The sequence below is a fragment of the Carassius auratus genome, chromosome 20 (assembly GCF_003368295.1).
Source record: "Carassius auratus strain Wakin chromosome 20, ASM336829v1, whole genome shotgun sequence".
Classification (NCBI taxonomy): Eukaryota; Metazoa; Chordata; class Actinopteri; order Cypriniformes; family Cyprinidae; genus Carassius; species Carassius auratus.
In genome coordinates, this window is record NC_039262.1 from 21,954,334 (window position 1) to 21,972,099 (window position 17,766).

At 37.3% G+C, this 17,766-nt stretch overlaps 1 protein-coding gene across 1 annotated transcript; it reads right to left on the bottom strand.

The window, feature by feature from the left end:
- Positions 1-316: 316 nt before the first annotated feature.
- LOC113121183 (phospholipase DDHD1-like) lies at positions 317-16,575 on the bottom strand. Its single transcript, XM_026291460.1, has 13 exons — positions 15,511-16,575; positions 13,466-13,642; positions 13,006-13,134; positions 11,478-11,625; positions 11,283-11,392; positions 11,078-11,184; positions 9,957-10,204; positions 6,301-6,376; positions 6,060-6,209; positions 5,098-5,162; positions 4,750-4,928; positions 3,397-3,645; positions 317-2,807 (listed from the first exon to the last, which is right to left on the bottom strand). The coding sequence occupies exons 1-13, from the start codon at positions 16,247-16,249 to the stop codon at positions 2,626-2,628; spliced, it is 2,559 nt and encodes an 852-aa protein (XP_026147245.1). The 5' UTR covers positions 16,250-16,575; the 3' UTR covers positions 317-2,625.
- Between the last annotated feature and the right edge of the window lie 1,191 nt (positions 16,576-17,766).

The following is a 17,766-nucleotide window of genomic DNA, read 5'->3' on the forward strand; positions in this document are numbered from 1 at the left end:
TTGATACCAGATATGACTGCTTCAGTGTCGCAGTGCTGATCTGTTGCTCAAGAAACATTTCTTATTTTCATTGTTGAAAACAGTTTATGGAAACCATTATTTCCGGGTTATATAATTATTGGATAGAAAGTTCAAAATAATCATATTTATTTGACATATAAATCTTTTGTCATATTATAAACATCTCATAAAAATATTATAATAATGAACAAAAAAAGTGTCCCCAAACAAGCAAGTGCAATTTCCAGCTTAACACACATAACAAGAATGCCTCAAATGTTGTATCAGTATACTGGACATATTATCAACCGACAGGTGAATTTACACAAAAATACTGTTTATTTTGATAAAATGCAAATTTGACAATAACAGCAAGATGCATGGAACAATTTTCCCCTTCCATTTTAAAAATGTATAGTATTGCTGATTTGTTTATTGGGTCACACCCCCATTTGAGAACAACAGCTCCAGTGTCTCTATTTGATGACTCATTATTGATGGGTAACGCTAAATCACCCCTCAGGGATTAATAAAGTCGCATTGTTTTCCATTTATTCTGTTCAAGGCCCACAGCAACTCCGCTTGTGGCTGATACCTACCTATAAAGTCCGACTTTAAAAGCAATTAACAGAATGAGACAGAGCAGGCGGTCAATATCAGTTTTAATGAAAAACACGAGGTTCATAAAAGAGGAACAGCTCTGTGTTCACTGAAGCTAAACAGGAACAGACACGCTGGAGTCCAGTTCTGATATAGATATAGATATATGCACACAATGCAGACGTTTCCCTCTGACACCTGATGAGGATCGCACTCTTCAGTGTATTGGCACATTCAAGGGTGAGGTAAGGAGCCAATGTTAAGTGCTTTTCGCTTGTCATCGTAAAGGCATGGAGGTGTCATTTTTCAGGATTACTGTAAACGAATCATACAAAATTAATACAGGAAACATGGACGTTACAAAAACAATGGTTTGAATTGAAAGATGAAATGTCTTTGTTACTGTATTAGTGCTATAAACAACATGACAAGTAACAAGTTCGATATGACGTCTCCAGAGAATGCCACGTATGAAAAATGTCAAGTGTGTCATCTTGGACAGAACTGAGAGGAGATCCAGTTGTAAGGGGTTCAGTGGAAGTCATCCAGACTTTGTCTTTCATGCACGTTAAAGGATAAACTCTAATTCATAGCAAAGAGTGCATTCAGATTCCCAGATTTCAGTGTCTTTCATGCGAGTGCAGAGGAGAAACTAATGCCTCGAATGTATTGGAAAGAGAAGAAGGATAAGGAATGGAAATGTCCGGAATAGTTCACAAATTCTGTGACCCTCCACCATGTTGTTCCAAACCAGTATGACCTCCGTGGAAGACAAAAGGAGATATTCTGAAGGATGTTCTGGGCTGCGTTTCCCCAAAAGTATCACAAGCCCAAGTTGATCCATTGTCATCAATGGAGCTACGATCAACATTGGCTTACGTCGCCCTCCTCGGTCTTTCCAGTTACAATAAATGGGAACGGAGGCTTTCAAGATGTAAAAGGGATCCATACAACTATATTCCAAGTCTTCTGAAGCTAGAAAATATTTTTGGGAACGAACTGAAAGGTCAGTGGTTATTCACTGGTAACCGGATCAAAGATTCAGTGAGTTGAGCTCGGTTGATTGAATCCTTCAGACAGCTAAATCAGTTAAGATCTAAATCAAATAAAGATTCATTCATGATTCAGACACTGCTACTCCACTCATGACTGTGGAAAGGAGAGCTAGGGCAGATATTACCACTTTTAGAGAATGAGAGCGTAAATTTCAACCGGTTCTACACATTAAATTCAGAGGAATTTAAATATTTTCATTTTTCTGAAACTTTTTTTAAGCTCAAAAACTTCAGTTTGCATCAGGGTTATTATCGTTAACTAAAAAAGCAGGGGGAATAAATGAATAAAAACTCAAAATATGAATAAAATCTGTAATAGAATATCAACGATACTAAAATAACACTGATCTCCATTCAATGCAACTAGTACAATTCTGCAAAATATCTCTTTTTGTTCCACAAATTTGGAGCAACATGAGGGTGAGCAAATAATGGCAGAATTGATATTTTGAATTGAACTAATGGTTATTCTCTTTGAATTAATCTATGTGCACTGCTCCCGTCAACTATCAACTCAACATTTGGCCACATTTAGGAGTGATGCAGATTGTGTTTCATCATCTAAATAATGTAAACATATAGTATTTCTGGATAATTTTCAAAACTATTATTTTTAGGCAAGAAAACACATCTTACGCACTTCTAATAAAAACACTTTCTGATTGTGAACCTTCAATTCAGCAGATTTTTCTCAGTCCTACTATAACAACCACAACTTCAGTCAATACACATCAGTCAATATGAAGCTGCTTTGGGAATGATCAAGATGTGAATAGTCTGAATTTCCAAGCTGCAACCATCATCTCACGGAGGTTAATAACAATCCTAGTCTGGGGATGTGGTGGCGAGAGCAAGTCTCCTCCATGGGTGTGCTTCTGAATTAAGGGAAAACAAGGCAAGGACAGGATCTCTGATGCACAGTGAACAAGGTCTGCTAAACTAAATTAAGGGAGTGATCGATGTGTGTTTGTTATGACTCGGGGTTGTCCTCTGGCATGTCATTCGCTTCATTTGGCCTGTACATGAATGTTAGCAGAAACAGAGCCACATCGTGGGAGCACCAATAGGCTGTGTGTGACGTCACCGCTGACCAATAGCGGCTCTCCACCAGGCCCTCCCTCAGCTCAAAGTCGATGCGGTTCTCGAGCTCAACTGCAAAACAAGAAGAATATCACTGTCATGCGTTTTGAAGATCTGGAGGTTTGGCGTTCTACTCAAACTTTGACTTTGTTTTTCAGAACTGAAATATCATATCTCTCACTGTGACTTCATATCCAGCGATGTGACTATATCTCACAATTGCGACTTTGTTTCTTACAGTTTTATATTTGACTTTATATTTTCAAATTTTTAGTTTATAACTTAGAACATTTCTATATGTCTAAAATGTGACTTTATATCTTGCAACTGTGATTTTGCATCTGACAATTTTTTTATATCTTGCAATTCCACTTTTATGTTTGGCAACTGCAACTTTATATCTCACAATGTGACTTAATTTCTTACTTTAAACCTTATCTTACAATTTACTCAGATGTGGAAACATTTCCATTATAATAAAGGATAAAGTTATCAGTAAAAACAAGCATTTTCAGAAATATTAGCGGCACCAAACGAAACTGCAAATATATAGTTTGTTACCAAACAGGTTTTCTAAACCAAGATACTGAAACCATGAAATTGTGAGTAATGAGATAATTATCAAACTACGCAATGACTTCTTTGTGTAGATGGTGCTTACAGGATGAGTTATCCATTATGGCAGAGGCTGATTGTGACATGCTGGTGTCTCCTGTCTTCTCCTCGATCTTCTCCTCTGTCTTTTCCTCAACTATATCGTCTAACTCCACAAGCCGTCCATCTTCCCCTTTCTCACAAGCCCCGCCTTCAGAGTCTGATGGCTCCTCCTCCACACTACCCACCTGTCCACTAGAGCGGGAAAATCTGGAGAACAGGATACCACCAATGCCTTTACCTATACTTGCCGCTCCTGCAGAAAAAAAATCAAGTATGCACAGATAACGTTACATTTTAACAGTCGCGAAACCTTTTTATTTCAGAAATCAGGATGGCTTTGGCACATGCAATATTTGTATAAAAAAGGATATATATATATATATATATATATTAAGGCTGTCAGTTTAATGACTTAATTCATTACTTATGAAAAAATGAGATTTAAATATTGTAATGCAGTTAACGCACTGGCCATGCCCTCGGACCTGTAAGTCATCTTACATGACAAATATGATGCAGGGCAACAACTCCATAAATGCAGGTATGCCCTAAAATTTTGCTCAGTTTTGGCTACAAAAATATTACCTATAAAGCCACAGCAGGACTGTTGTGCATCTCCGAGCAACACGAATTGGGTGCATCAATGACTCAAAGGCCCATTCATAAAGAGAGCTGTCTAAATTCTTGAATGAATCAGCCGTTTGAAATAATCGAATGAATAGATGACTCAAAGACATTTATGCCACTGGCAGTTTTAGTTACATAAAACATAAAATAAGGTATTTTGAATGGTTACCAATAACTCCCTTTGCATGAAAAAAAAAAAAAAAAACTTCTTTAATGTTGCATACTTTATGTAAGGCCGTTATAGCACTCACACTTATGTGTAATAAATGCTATGTTGAATCAAATCAAATATTAATTTCTAAAGCTACTATTTGTAAAGACTACTTAATGCTTTCTCATTATACACAAAAAGAGCTTTAAATAATCTTTTGGGGGTATTTTCACAGCCAAATCTAATTTGCAATTATTTAATTATTTAAAACAAATCATGCAGTTAATTAGATTTTTAAAAAAATGTAATCGACTGACAGCTCTAATATATCCACATCGACACTTCCTAATTGCTTCCTATTGATCTAATGCTTTGCTGAGCTGTTTCTGTTTATCGCTTTGCACACTAAAATCAAGCGCTATAAACTGCAGATATGCAGTAATTGAAGGCAGACTGCCATTATCTCAGTATTTGGGAAGCATAATCCTACTCCTACACTGCACACTATACATTCTGCTCACCCCTGCAAGTGTTTTACTATTCCAGACGCCTTTAATGACCTCTCTCTTTCCATCTCACCCATGATGCTGGCCTTGCCCAGGCTGGTGATAGACTCGCCGTAGTGTCTGCGGGGCTGTGGAGGGGAGGTGCAGGGGCTCGGGAGGCTCTCCGTATCAGACACAGAAGCACTTTCCTTTGACGGATTCAGTAGAGTGGGACGGATCTGGTCATACGGTGTGGGGCTGCTGGTGTTGTACCTAAAAAGAAAATCAATGGTGACATGAATGTACAAAAATATATGCAGTCACAGAGTGCATTGTACATTATAAAAACAGCACTTTATTTGATTGCAATATTTATTTTTTTCCAGTTTAACACTTGAATTTAATTTTTACATTTATTTAGCAAAGTCATTATTTTACTCACCAGTGAATTTGGACCGGTGCTATATTACTATAATGTTTCAGGATGAGCGGTTCCAACCTGTATGCCTAAAAGGAAACCATTTGTTTTTATTTGACTGTTATTTATATTTCCTGACTGATATACAGATATTCTATATCTTCAATTACAATAACAGGAACTATACTGAAAAAAAGAAAATATTTTTACTCAAAATTTGCTATTAAATTTTACATTTAATTACAAATAAATGGTAAACCTATTTAAAAAAAATGCATTTGAATGGATTAGAATTAAGGGACAATTTCAACAGATTAGAGCTAACTATTAATATGAATCCATGTATTTTAAAGGGATACTCCACCCCAAAATCAAGATTTTGGCAATAATCACTTAGCCCCATTTTGTTCCAAACCTGAAAAACCCGTACTTTTTGTATGTAAATAAAACAAAAATACCAACTTTATTCAACAATTCGTCTCCACAGAAAAGCGTACGCTGCCTACGTTCTGCTCATATTCTCCAAAATGGCGCTACAGCGATGTGGAGAGACACAGAGGAGACAAATTGTTGAACAAAGTCGTTATTTTTGTTTTATTAATGTAAGAGAAAAGTATTGTCGTCGTTTTATAATGTTATGGTTGAACCACTGATGGCAGATGAACTATTCTGATGATGCTTTTCATATTTTCCTGGACCTTGACACTGTAACTTACTTGGCAGTCTGTAGGAGAGTCACAAGCCTCCCGTTATTCATCCAAAATATCTTAAATTGTGTTCTGAAGACGAACGAAGGTTTGGAATGAGATGGGGGTAAGTGATTAATGACCAAATTTTCAGTTTGGGGTTGAGTATCCTTTTAATGCTATAATTCATTATTTTATTTCCAGACTAGTTTTTGTTTCACAACTGGCTCATAATATGGACCAGCAAAAAAAGAAATCTGACCCTGAGCTATATTTACTCTGCAATCTAATCACACTCACTACAGGATCAGTGGGATGGAAGATGTTGAAAAGCCTCTGGCAGATGGATTTGGGTAAGATGTGGTCTTGTGTTCCGTTGGTTCCTGGACGGACACCTCGTAAAGCCAAGAACACAGCCAGAGGAGATCCCATACAGAAGAAGTTCTCCACCTACAACCCCAAAACACAAGGTGTATTGATTAAAACAAACACAAACCGGAGGTGAGAAGGAGAAAGGAAGGGTACGGTTATACTAACGTACCTTGAATTTCAGGGCTGGAGAGGGTCTTGAGGATGAGGTTTGGAAACGCCAGAGCTTATCCTCCAAATCCCTCATTCTGCAAATGAAATATAAAATTAATTTTGGGAGAGGAACATCCCATAAACAAGATTAAGAGAGGGATTGTCCTTGTGAAGTAGAGTGCAGAACAATCTAAAACATTTTAATGATTCATGATTCTTATATGCATCAGAAACAATGGAAGAACACTAAAATCAGTTTATAGTGACAAATAAACAAATGGATAATAAGAACTAGTAGAAATAATAAAAAATTTAGATTTTTCTAAATCTTAGTGCAACATAAATCACAGATAAAATAACAACTATATTTTTACGTAATCTTATGAAAACAAGAGTGGTTCTAAGATGTTGTGAATGTTTATTAGCAAAGTTTTTGTTTGGTTGTTAAAGTGCTCCAAGTGGACTTTTGCATGTTGCTAGAAGTGGTTGTTAGTGTGTTGCAGGAGTGGTCTGTGTGGTTGTTAGCATGTTGTTATGGTAGTTAAAGTTGTTAGCATGTTGTTACAGTAGTTAAGGTTGTTAGCATGTTGTTATGGTAGTTAAAGTTGTTAGCATGTTGTTGCAGTAGTTAAGGTTGTTAGCATGTTGTTACGGTAGTTAAAGTTGTTAGCATGTCGTTACAGTAGTTAAGGTTGTTAGCATGTTGTTATGGTAGTTAAAGTGGTTAGCATGTTGTTACAGTAGTTAAGGTTGTTAGCATGTTGTTATGGTAGTTAAGGTTGTTAGCATGTTGTTATGGTAGTTAAGGTTGTTAGCATGTTGATATACAGTGTCTTGTGTTCTGAATAGTTGTCAGCATGTTTCTAGTGTTCTGCATGGTTAGCATGTTGTTACAATGGTTAAGCTTGCTAACATGCTAAATGTTTCTGCAGTGGTTACGGTTGTTAGCATATTGAAATGCAGTTTCTAGTCTTCTGAATGGTTGTTAGCGTGTTGCTAGAGTGTTCTGAATATTGCTAGGGTATTTGATTGTTGTGGAGTGTTCAGAGAGGTTATTCGAGTGTTCTGGGTGGATGTTAGCATGCTGCTATCATGTTCTGAGTAGATGTTAGCTTGTAGCTGTGCTGCTACATTGTTTGTGTCTTTCTATTGTGTTTTAGGTGGTTGAGAGTGCTTTGGGAGGTTATTTGTGTATTAATAGAGCATTCTATGTAATTGTTAGCATGTTGCTATGCTACAGTTTTTTGAAAGGTATTTAGTGTCTGAGTTTTGTGTTCTAGGTGGTTGTTAAAATGTTGTTAGCATGTTTTAAATATGTTATGTTAAATATAAATATGTGTTAGCATGTTGCTAGAGTTGTTATTGTTAGCATGTTGCTATGCGATTGCTCAACTGTTTTGAGAGGATGATAGTGTCTTACTAGTGTGTTCTTGGTGGATGTTAGCATACTGCTATGTAATAACTAGATTAATCTGAGTGGTTGTTAGCATGTTGCTATGCAGTTGCTACAATTAAGGTAGTCTCAGCCTCAGATGTCACGCCCACAGACCGTTGGCTAAACGTCTGATGCATATGGGACTCAAAAGTGGAAACACTTCAGGAGTGTTGAAATTGTCATCTGATTGGTTTAAGTCTACATGTTTTCCGTGAGACTTATGTGTCACATTCTTTAACATTCTGCCTGGAAACAAAGATACCATTGCGCTAAAACCCCTTCATGAAAGAAGAAAGCCGCTGTGTTTACAACTGTGATGACGAGCGCTTATTGGGATCTGCTAAACACTGGATTTTCAAAAGTATGTGAAATTTTTAAGTTCGCAGCATAAAATCTTTAAAAAAACGTCCGAGAGTTTTACACACCGGTCTGTTATTGTGGCGACATTTCCACCCCTCGGAAGGTGACGATGAACGAAACAAACTGTGATTGATTGTTTGAGATGTCGGTCAAACTGCCTCATGGGCCTTGGCCAATTAAAGCTGCCATAAATTCCAGACCCCTGAAGGTCTGGATATGCAAGACTACAGTTAAGGTGGATATCCATCTGGTTTCAGGTTGGACAGTCTGGTTTTGAAATGCCATGTCCATCTACAGCAGACACTCATTTGTCCTCCTTCTAAGATCACTATTTTATACTTTATATAATGGTATATAATAAATAAACATGTTAACATTAAGTGATATACATTTTAGACATTTTGTCACTATTGTCACTATTGACTGTTTTGTTGATAATAAATATATTTAATATATAAACAGGGCTTGCAAAATTTCTAGATGACGTCCCGGGGCTATTATGTTTTCCATTCGGGCTACCAAAATGTATCACCGTGATTCCCGACAGGCTATCTTGAACAGTGATATGATTTGCGTCGTTCACTAGCATAAACACATTTATGCTATGATCAAAACAGATCCGTTTCTAAGACCTGCCATTTCTAAGACATTCAGTTTTAAACCATTCATGTGCACTCATTCAGAGAGCTGCATTTCAGACAATGCACAAACAAAAAATTTATTTCTCTTTCACATATCCTTGCATCTGAACGAACACATTTACACAAAATCATCTCAAAATAACTTTCTATGTAAGTATTTTTGTAAACACAGTCGGTTATGTCTTAAGTGAACGTAAACAGTGTCGAAAGAAATCTCAAGTTCATCATTATATTGGATCATTCACCAAGCTAAAATCAGCCCATTCTGTTTTGCTTCAGATTTCGAAAATTATACAATCTAATTGAAATCTTAATAACATGTATTTAGAATCTTTGTTTGGATCATGAATAAATGCAGTGGTTGCCCCTGATTTTAAATGAAAAAAACAAAACATTCAAAGTCTTAGTTTGTTTATATGAAGAGATTTATATTATTTGTACTTTTTCATTTACAATTTCTCTTAAATCTTATTTTGTAAAAATAAATAATAATATTAATAAATAAATGTAAGAAAATTGTGTTGTGAAATTGTGAATTGTATTGCATCACATCGCACTGTGAGTTGAGTGAATTGTTTAATCCCTATATGCTACGTTTTTGCTGTTGTATCAAAGAAGTATTCTGTTATTTAAATAATAAAGCACCATATATGTTTTGTTATTTATTTATTTTATTTGTGCTTCTTAAATTCATTTTGGTCTATCAAAATATGAAGAATGTCTGCCCGAAGGGCTATCAGTGATTTAGAAATTTTGCATTCCCTGAAACATTTTTCTGAAATATATACATGCATGTGTATTTATATATACATAATAAATATACACAGTACACACAGTACATATATTATGTAAACAAAAAACTTTATTCTGTATGTGATTAATCGTGATTAATCATTTGTCAAGCGCTAGTAAATATATAAAGAGAAAAAATTAAGTGTATAAGGCTTATAAAGGGTAAAAAAAAAAATCCATGGAAAGCGATTTAATTCAAATGTGTTTTTTGTCACTTATAAAAAATATTTTTCAGTTTTTATTCTGGAATCATGCCTTGGAGTGTCTTACTTATTGGATTCACAGAAATGGCCACCATAAAACACGTTTTTAGGTTTTAAGTTCTGTTAAAACTCAAAAACAAAAAAAAGTTCTAGAATGTTTATTGTAATGTTCATTGTCATTGTGCTGCTTATTATTATTAGATTTACTAATATAATGGGGGTGTTGTTATGATTAGTTGTAAACCTTAAGCATGTGTTACGAAGATCCTCCTGTAGCTGACGTTCTTGTCTGCTAACATCAGCCTCCATGGCATCTGGCACCTCTTCATGAACAAAGCGCACAGGGTCCCACCCTGTCATGATGTCAAAGGTGATGACGCAGCCGAGTGAGTGGGAGACGATGGACACCTTTCCTTTCTCTGCAAATTCTGGGTTGCGCTCACAAAAGAGCGTGTAGAGTCGGTTCAACTCTTTGGTCAGACCCCGGGTGATCTAAGGATGCAAGTGCAGTGAGCATGAAATGAACAATTGTGACACTTTATTAGTGTACTAGGAAATAGTAGGACAGAATGTGCTTCAGTGTGGGACATTTAGTCAAACTTTACATGAAAGAGACTGAGAATAGCTATGTTCCAAAACCTAGTCAGCTGCCACGCTATATGCTGCCTACATAGACTGCCTTCCAAATTAGCATGCATTCGAAATTTAACCTAATAAGTGAAAGCCTTGTAACACTGAACATAGGTCCTGAATAAAAAATAACATGTGAAGTGCATGGGAAATTCTGTAACTGATTTCAATTGAATGTTGATAAGCTAATATACTCTAATAAGCTAAAATACATAGTACACACACATATTGGTTAAACCACATATTTTAAATAATATTGACCTTTATATAATAATGATTAATAATGATTATTAATGACAATAATGATTTATTCATACTTTCTGAATTTTATACTCAACATTTCTGGTCTACAAATTACACTTAGAGACACTTAGAGAATATTAATTAAATAAAGGCCAATTTAGCATACTCAAACAGAAAACTTTCAAGATTATATTTCATAACACACTTAAGCACACTATTAGAAATTGCCATTCGTAATAATGTAAAATGAACAGTTTTACTTTAAAGTACATTTTACTCTTTTGTTGTGCTTTAAATCAGTACAATTATTTTGATGTGTCAACTAATATGTATCATGTAAAGTATGTGATTATAGTTTTACTCTGTTATTCGGTATTACACTGAAAATGTAAATACTTAACATATACTAAATTGCAACTTGAAAATGTGAAAAGTTCATAAAAATAATGAAAAAAATGAATGAAAGAATGGAGGATTGTGGCTGTATGTCACCTCATCCCTGTACAAAGGGCTTGTGTAGTACATAATGTCCATGGCACTGCTGTTCAGCATGTCTCTTAGACCTCGCACTTTGTCTGGAGTAATGGAGTCCACAGTGTCTGAAAAAGTATACTTCATTTTAAATAAACTATCTATCACTGACAATAGTTTTCAAACATATGCACTTTGTTTTTTTATTATTGTCCCTAGTCAATACCTCCATCAAGGGTGAGTTTAGATCGCCATTCCACAGGAAGGAACTCAACGTGTTCATTTATCCGGTCAGAAAAGTGCTTCTCCTCCATCTTGCGGGCAGCATCACGCATCCTGCTCATCAGTGAAGTGCATCAGTTAGTTTCAGGTTTAGATGACTGGTTTTGTGCAGATTCGGCTGTGTGATCAGAGGACTCACATGCTTGTGTTTCTAATGATACGGCCCTGGTCCATCTTCTGGCCAATCCCATGTACCACAAAGACTATGTGTGTCGTTTCAGGGGGCGTGTCTTCTAGAGCCGCCTCCTCTACATAGCCTCGATGGAGACGGGTCCCGCTGCTGGACGCTAACCAGACATGAAGGAAGAACCTCTGATACTTTGTAACATTGATAATCACTTCATTTTATCTTTAGTTTTAATAATGGCTCTGCTTGTGGAAAAAGCTGAAAAGGTATTAAATGTACACTTGTACTTGAAATTTTAGAAGAATGGTTAAGTTGTAATTGCAGATAAAATAATATGAATGAAATAAAAGCCATATAAGACTTCTTAAAGGTATAGTTCACCCAATATAAGCTTCTTTCTTCTATTGAACCTAAAAGATTTAAATAAGTGCACTTTGTGATGTGAAATAAAGTTTTTTACTTTAAAGTTCATTATGTTTTAATAAAATTCTGTTATGCTTTGAAGAGGTAAACTAAGCTAACTATACTAAAGCATACATAAATTACTTGTATAATTCATAATTTTAACTCTGTTTCACTTAATGTTACATTTAAATATATTGTGAATGTGGACTCACACCTTTGTATATTATAAATGTGTAACTGCAAGTATAATTAAATATATGACATATATTCAATAGAAATGAAATTAAAGCATAATTTAGTTTAACATCAATGCTTGTCAGCATATCTGTCAGTGCACTTTAACCAAAAAAAAAAAAAAATGAAGTAATGATGAAATTACATATAAAGCTGTACTTAGATATACTTCTTGGGTCAAAAGATCAGATCAGCTAATTGCATTTAATACATTTAAAATAAAATATATTTTTCAATTCATTTAAATTAGCATGCAATTAACAAGTGTCCGAAAACATTAAATAAAGTTTGCTCTTAAGTATATTCTTTCACAGTATATTTCTCAGTAATAGTTTTCCACAACGACTTTATTCAACAATTCATCTTCTCCACGTCACCCTGGGAGAACCGTACGTGGATACATTGTTTACATTGTGTATGCTTTGATCTGAACAGAAACAACGCATCCGCATACATACGCTGCATACTAGTGATACTCTCCAAAATTGCACCAGGGTGATGGGGAGGAGATGGATAGTTGAATAAAGTTGTTATTTTTGTTTTCTTTGCACACAAAAATTATTCTCGTAGCTTCGTAAAATTACGGTTGACCCACTGATGTCACATGGACTATTTTACGGATGTCCTTACTACGTTTCTGAGCCTTGTTCATCGTAGTATCCTTGCTGTCTATGGGGAGTTCAGAGAGCTCACGGATTTCATCAAATATATCTTCATTTGTGTTCTGTAGATAAGCCAGGGTCTTAAAGATTTGGAACGACATGAGGCTGAGTAATTAATCACAGAATGTTTTTTTGGGGGGTGAGCTATCCCTTTAAGACAGAATACTGCACTCATCAAGTGTTTTTTTGAATGAGCAACACCATCGAGAATGTACTTACTAATCAAGATTGTTACAGACCTTTGGAGAATCCCAGTTTCTGAGTAACAGTCCGTGCGATCTTTGAAGTGGTAGCATCGCTGTAAAGGTACACTTCATCCACGCTGTGCCAGTCCACGTGGCTCCGGCTCAGTTTCAGACTGTGAATGGCTGAGTGAATTAAGGGCAGAAGTCAAACACGTCTGTTTCAAATTACCTGACTGTTAACTAATGCCTAACCAGCTCAGTTCATTTCAATTAAAGGTCTTTTTGACTGTTTGCAAACACAAGTGACAGTATACATGCCAACAGTGATTGAGTTACTTCAAATGTGTGTCATACGAGACGAACAGGATGTCTGGGTTGGTTTGTGGTTCATTCATGAGCGTGTCTCTAGATCAGCTGAACTAAGCGTCAATGTTAAGTCGGCCTTTTTTGTGTGCTTGACCTTTATAACAAAGCTTCCCTAACCCTGAGTCCTATTCCTAACGTGGTTTATTACCGTCTTTGCTGTCCACCGTTGTGGCCACCGCTTCCATGTCAAAGGTGTCTTTCATCTGCCGGCCTCGGAAACGGTCCAGGTGCTCCAGTTCAATGAGGTCACTGTCCTCCTCCTCCAGGGGCAGCCAGGTCCCGTCCGTGAACCACTGGCCTCTCATGACTGGGATGTGGTCCTGTTCTGTAAATGCAAGCAGTAGGAATTGTTATCCGTTTCTGGAGAAACACTTCACCTGACTAAGATTTTGGCCCTTTCTGAGATCCCAATGGATTTCGGTTATCGTAGAGTAAAATCGCAAGACTTCGAATGCCTAGTGTGACAAATGAATGGTCTTTTTCATTGAATTAATGACATTATATTTGTTATTAATGTACAAAATGACTCTTATGCAGTGCTGTCAAACTATTTATCACATCCAAAATAAAAGCTTTTATTTACATGATGCATGTGTGTGTACTGTGTATATTTTAGAGGTGCTCCGATCACGATCGGCCGATCGTTATGCGCATCTCGTCAGTAAAGCCGGTTCTCTAATCAGCGGTTAATTCCATCAGGTGCGTGATTTCACATAGAGCAGCTGTTACTACACAGAGCTTCTCTATTAACAACGGCTCTGTGTAGTAACAGCTGCTCTATGTGAAATCACGCACCTGATGGAATTAACCGCTGATTAGAGAACCGGCTTTACTGACGAGATGCACATAACGATCGGCCGATCATGATCGGAGCACCTCTAGTATATTTATGCATAAATAAAGAAACACACATATAGCATATATTTAGAAAATATGCATATACCAGATGCTTTTATCCAAAGCAACTTAAAAATGAGGACAACCTAAATATACACATGCATGTGCGTGGATTTATATATACATAATAAACAGACATAGTACACACACACATATATATCATGTAAATGAAAACTTTTATTTTGGATGCGATTAATCATTTGACAGCACAATTGACCTTTTTTGTAGCTTAAATAAAGGCTATGTTTCATACACAGAAAATCAATGTATAGATTTCTCTTTATTCGCTAAGTTTGCACTGTTTTCGCAAACATTTATTGATGCCACTTTGTTCATTCTTGAAGTGAACTTTTGTCTGTGTGGTTGTTAGTTTCATTGTTTTGGACTGTGAACACTAAGCTTGAATGCAAGCACAGAGCGATGCCACTGGTATGCAACTGATTTCAATGCTGAAGTGTGTCTAGGTGTCTTGGCTACCATTTATCATACAAATGAAAGACTGTAAGTTGTAGTGTACAGACGTCTGAAAGGGATAGTTTACTCAGGAATGAAAATCCTGTCATCATTAGTCACCCACAAACCAGTATGAATCTCGTTCTTCTGTTGAACGCAAGGTTTGGTAATCAAACTGTTGCTGGAAGGGATTTTCTCTTACTATGAAAGTGAGTGGCTACCAGAAACTGTTTGGTTACCAGCATTCTTCAGTAGAGCGTCTTTAGTGTTCGACTGAAGGAAGAAGGTCATACAACAAGTCTGGAACAACTTCAGAGTGAGTAAATAATGACACAACTATTCTTTTTAGAAAAATCTCACCTTACATTAGTGTCAATAGCTCACAATGACACACACATTTTTACAGCTCACACAGAACTTAATCACCCTTTACATTTTCACCTTAATATAAAATATCTGATTCCTATTGATGGATTGCACTGAAATCTGTCTGCACCTCAGAATGAAAAGTTTAAAATAGAAGTTCTGCTATTGTTACATATGTTATTACAAACACAAAAGGAAATGATACACTATAATGCTTCATTAGTTAGGACTAGTGCTATCCATTTGAGGAACAGAGCTCCGTTTCCTTTTGTTTGGCGAATAATGACTTAAATTTCCAATTTTTAACTAACACAAGATTATTTGAAATATACTCAGACTACTTTTAGGATGCTTTCATGGTGCTTGTGGAGCTTGACAGCCTCAAGTAATATCGTTGTGTGTATAAGAGCTGTATGAACATTCTGCAAAACATCTATTTTTGTTGTTTTCTTGAACGTAAGCTCGTAAACTACTCACGGTTCCAGTAAACGGGATAACAGTCTTTCTTGTGGATGTCCACCTCGTACAGTCCTCCACGGACACACACCGCGTCCACGTCGATGCTCTCTGAATCCAGCTCGGTCTCTTCCGGGGAGCCTCCAGCCTCCGCGCTCTCGGGGACCGACTGTCTCCGGACCTCCGGTGCTTCGCCTCCTGACGGAGACTCGAATAAATCCTCCGCTTCTTCGTCCGCATCCCTCCGTCTGACCTCGTTAGGATTAAGTTCGCAGTATTTGCGATAAGCCAACTCGATTTTCAAAGAATCGTGTCCGACAAACGGTTTCCAGGTCCGCTTGTCCTCTTTGTAGAACCAGCGCACCTCCTCGGGTCCGAGCTCCGTGACGACTTCCCCGCGGTGCCGCGAGCTGTTGGAGCGGTTGCGCTTCTTCGTGGCGACGCTCCCGTCACTTTCGCTGTAGTTGAGGTCTCCGGTGATGTCGAGATAATCGGAGTCCGGGTCGGAGCCGAGACGGCCGTGATAGCCGGCGAACCCCTCCTCCACCAGGCCTAGCATCAGCTGGGGCTGGCCTCGGGGCAGCGGCACATGTCCGTCTATGCCCGGCTGCACCGCGTCCATCTCGGCGCGGATCGCGTCGCCCGTGGGTTCGTCGAAGCAGGACGCGTACGATTCCTCCATCCTTCCCCATTCATCGCCGCTGACATTTTCTCTGCTTTGCGAACAACTTAAAGACGTTTCGTCCTGACAAGCGCTCATCGCTGTCACCGCTTTCTAGAAAACAGCACACGGAGGATTCCAGCACCGGTCAGCTGATTATAGTAACAACAAATCTAACGATGTCAGAACCTCTCCTTCCCCCGGCGCGACCGGAGCCGCCAGCATCTGTACGGACGCGTCAATCACACACGCTGGACTTCAGACTCCATGCAGTAAAGGCGAGTTCAGTCGCACAGTCCTCCGCTTACATGGCGGACACACCGAAATGTTCACTTTCATTAATATGCCGACTGTATGTCTCTCTGTGGAGCCCCTCTTTCTCTGAAGCGGCGTCCGTCCGACTCGTGAACGAATCTTTCTGTTGAGTCGGAACTTTTCAATGAATTGGTTCAACCGGTTCACAGAGTCAGTTTAAACGAGTCGTTCACCGCTGAATCTGTACGGTTCTCGACTCCTCATTAAACTGGGCGAAAACCGTTGCTGTTTTAGAAATATGACATATTATTTCTGCCTTATAGCGGACTGGAATGTGCCTTAGGCTGTTTATAGTCTATCTTTATGTGGCTTAAGTAATATAAGTTGGAAGCTATATAGCGTTGTTTTAATAAGCTTGGCGAAAAATGCAGTAAACAACCGTATTAATAAACTAAAACCTAATATAAAATGCACTTTAAAAAATATAAACAGTAATTTCTGTGAAAACTATATGTATAAACTTGGCATTTATTTTAGCATTTTACTCATTGAGAGATAATTTACAGAATAAATAATTTTTTCCCCGATGAAAATATTCAGGGTTCACTTTTACGGAGGATGAAAAGTGTATTTAATTGATTTATTCACTGTTATGCTGATTATATTCAGCTATATCTCAACGAGAACAGATGAAACTTCTAAATTGTCTAAGCTAACAGACTGTGTTAAAAATTTAAAAGATTGGATGACCAATAATTTTCTCCAATTAAATTCGGATAAGACGGAGATCATTTTTGGACCAAAAACAGTACACAGAATCTAGTAGAGTACAGTTTGCAACTAGACGGATACTTCCTCTACAGTCAAAAATCTTATATTAGTCTTTTGAAAATCAAATTTCCAATGTTACAAAAACAGCATTCTTCCTAGAAACATTACCAAGCTACGAAACATGTTATCTATTTCTGATGCAGAAAAGCTAGTTCATGCATTCATGACCTCAAGACTGGACTATTGTAATGCACTTCTAGGTGGTTGTCCTGCTTCTTCAATAAACAAACTACAGATAGTCTAAAATGCAGCGGCTAGAGTGCTTACCAGGTTAAGAAAATATGATCATATTACTCCAATTTTACAGTCTCTGCACTGGCTATCTATTAAGTTCTGTATCAGTTACAAATTATCATTACTTACCTATAAGGCCCTAAATGGTTTAGCTCCTGCGTACCTAACTAGCCTTCTACCACGCTACAACCCATCACGCACCCTAAGGTCACAAAACGCTGGACTTTTGGTAGATCCTATAGCAAAGTCCACTAAAGGAGGTAGAGCTTTCTCACATTTGGCTCCCAAACTCTGGA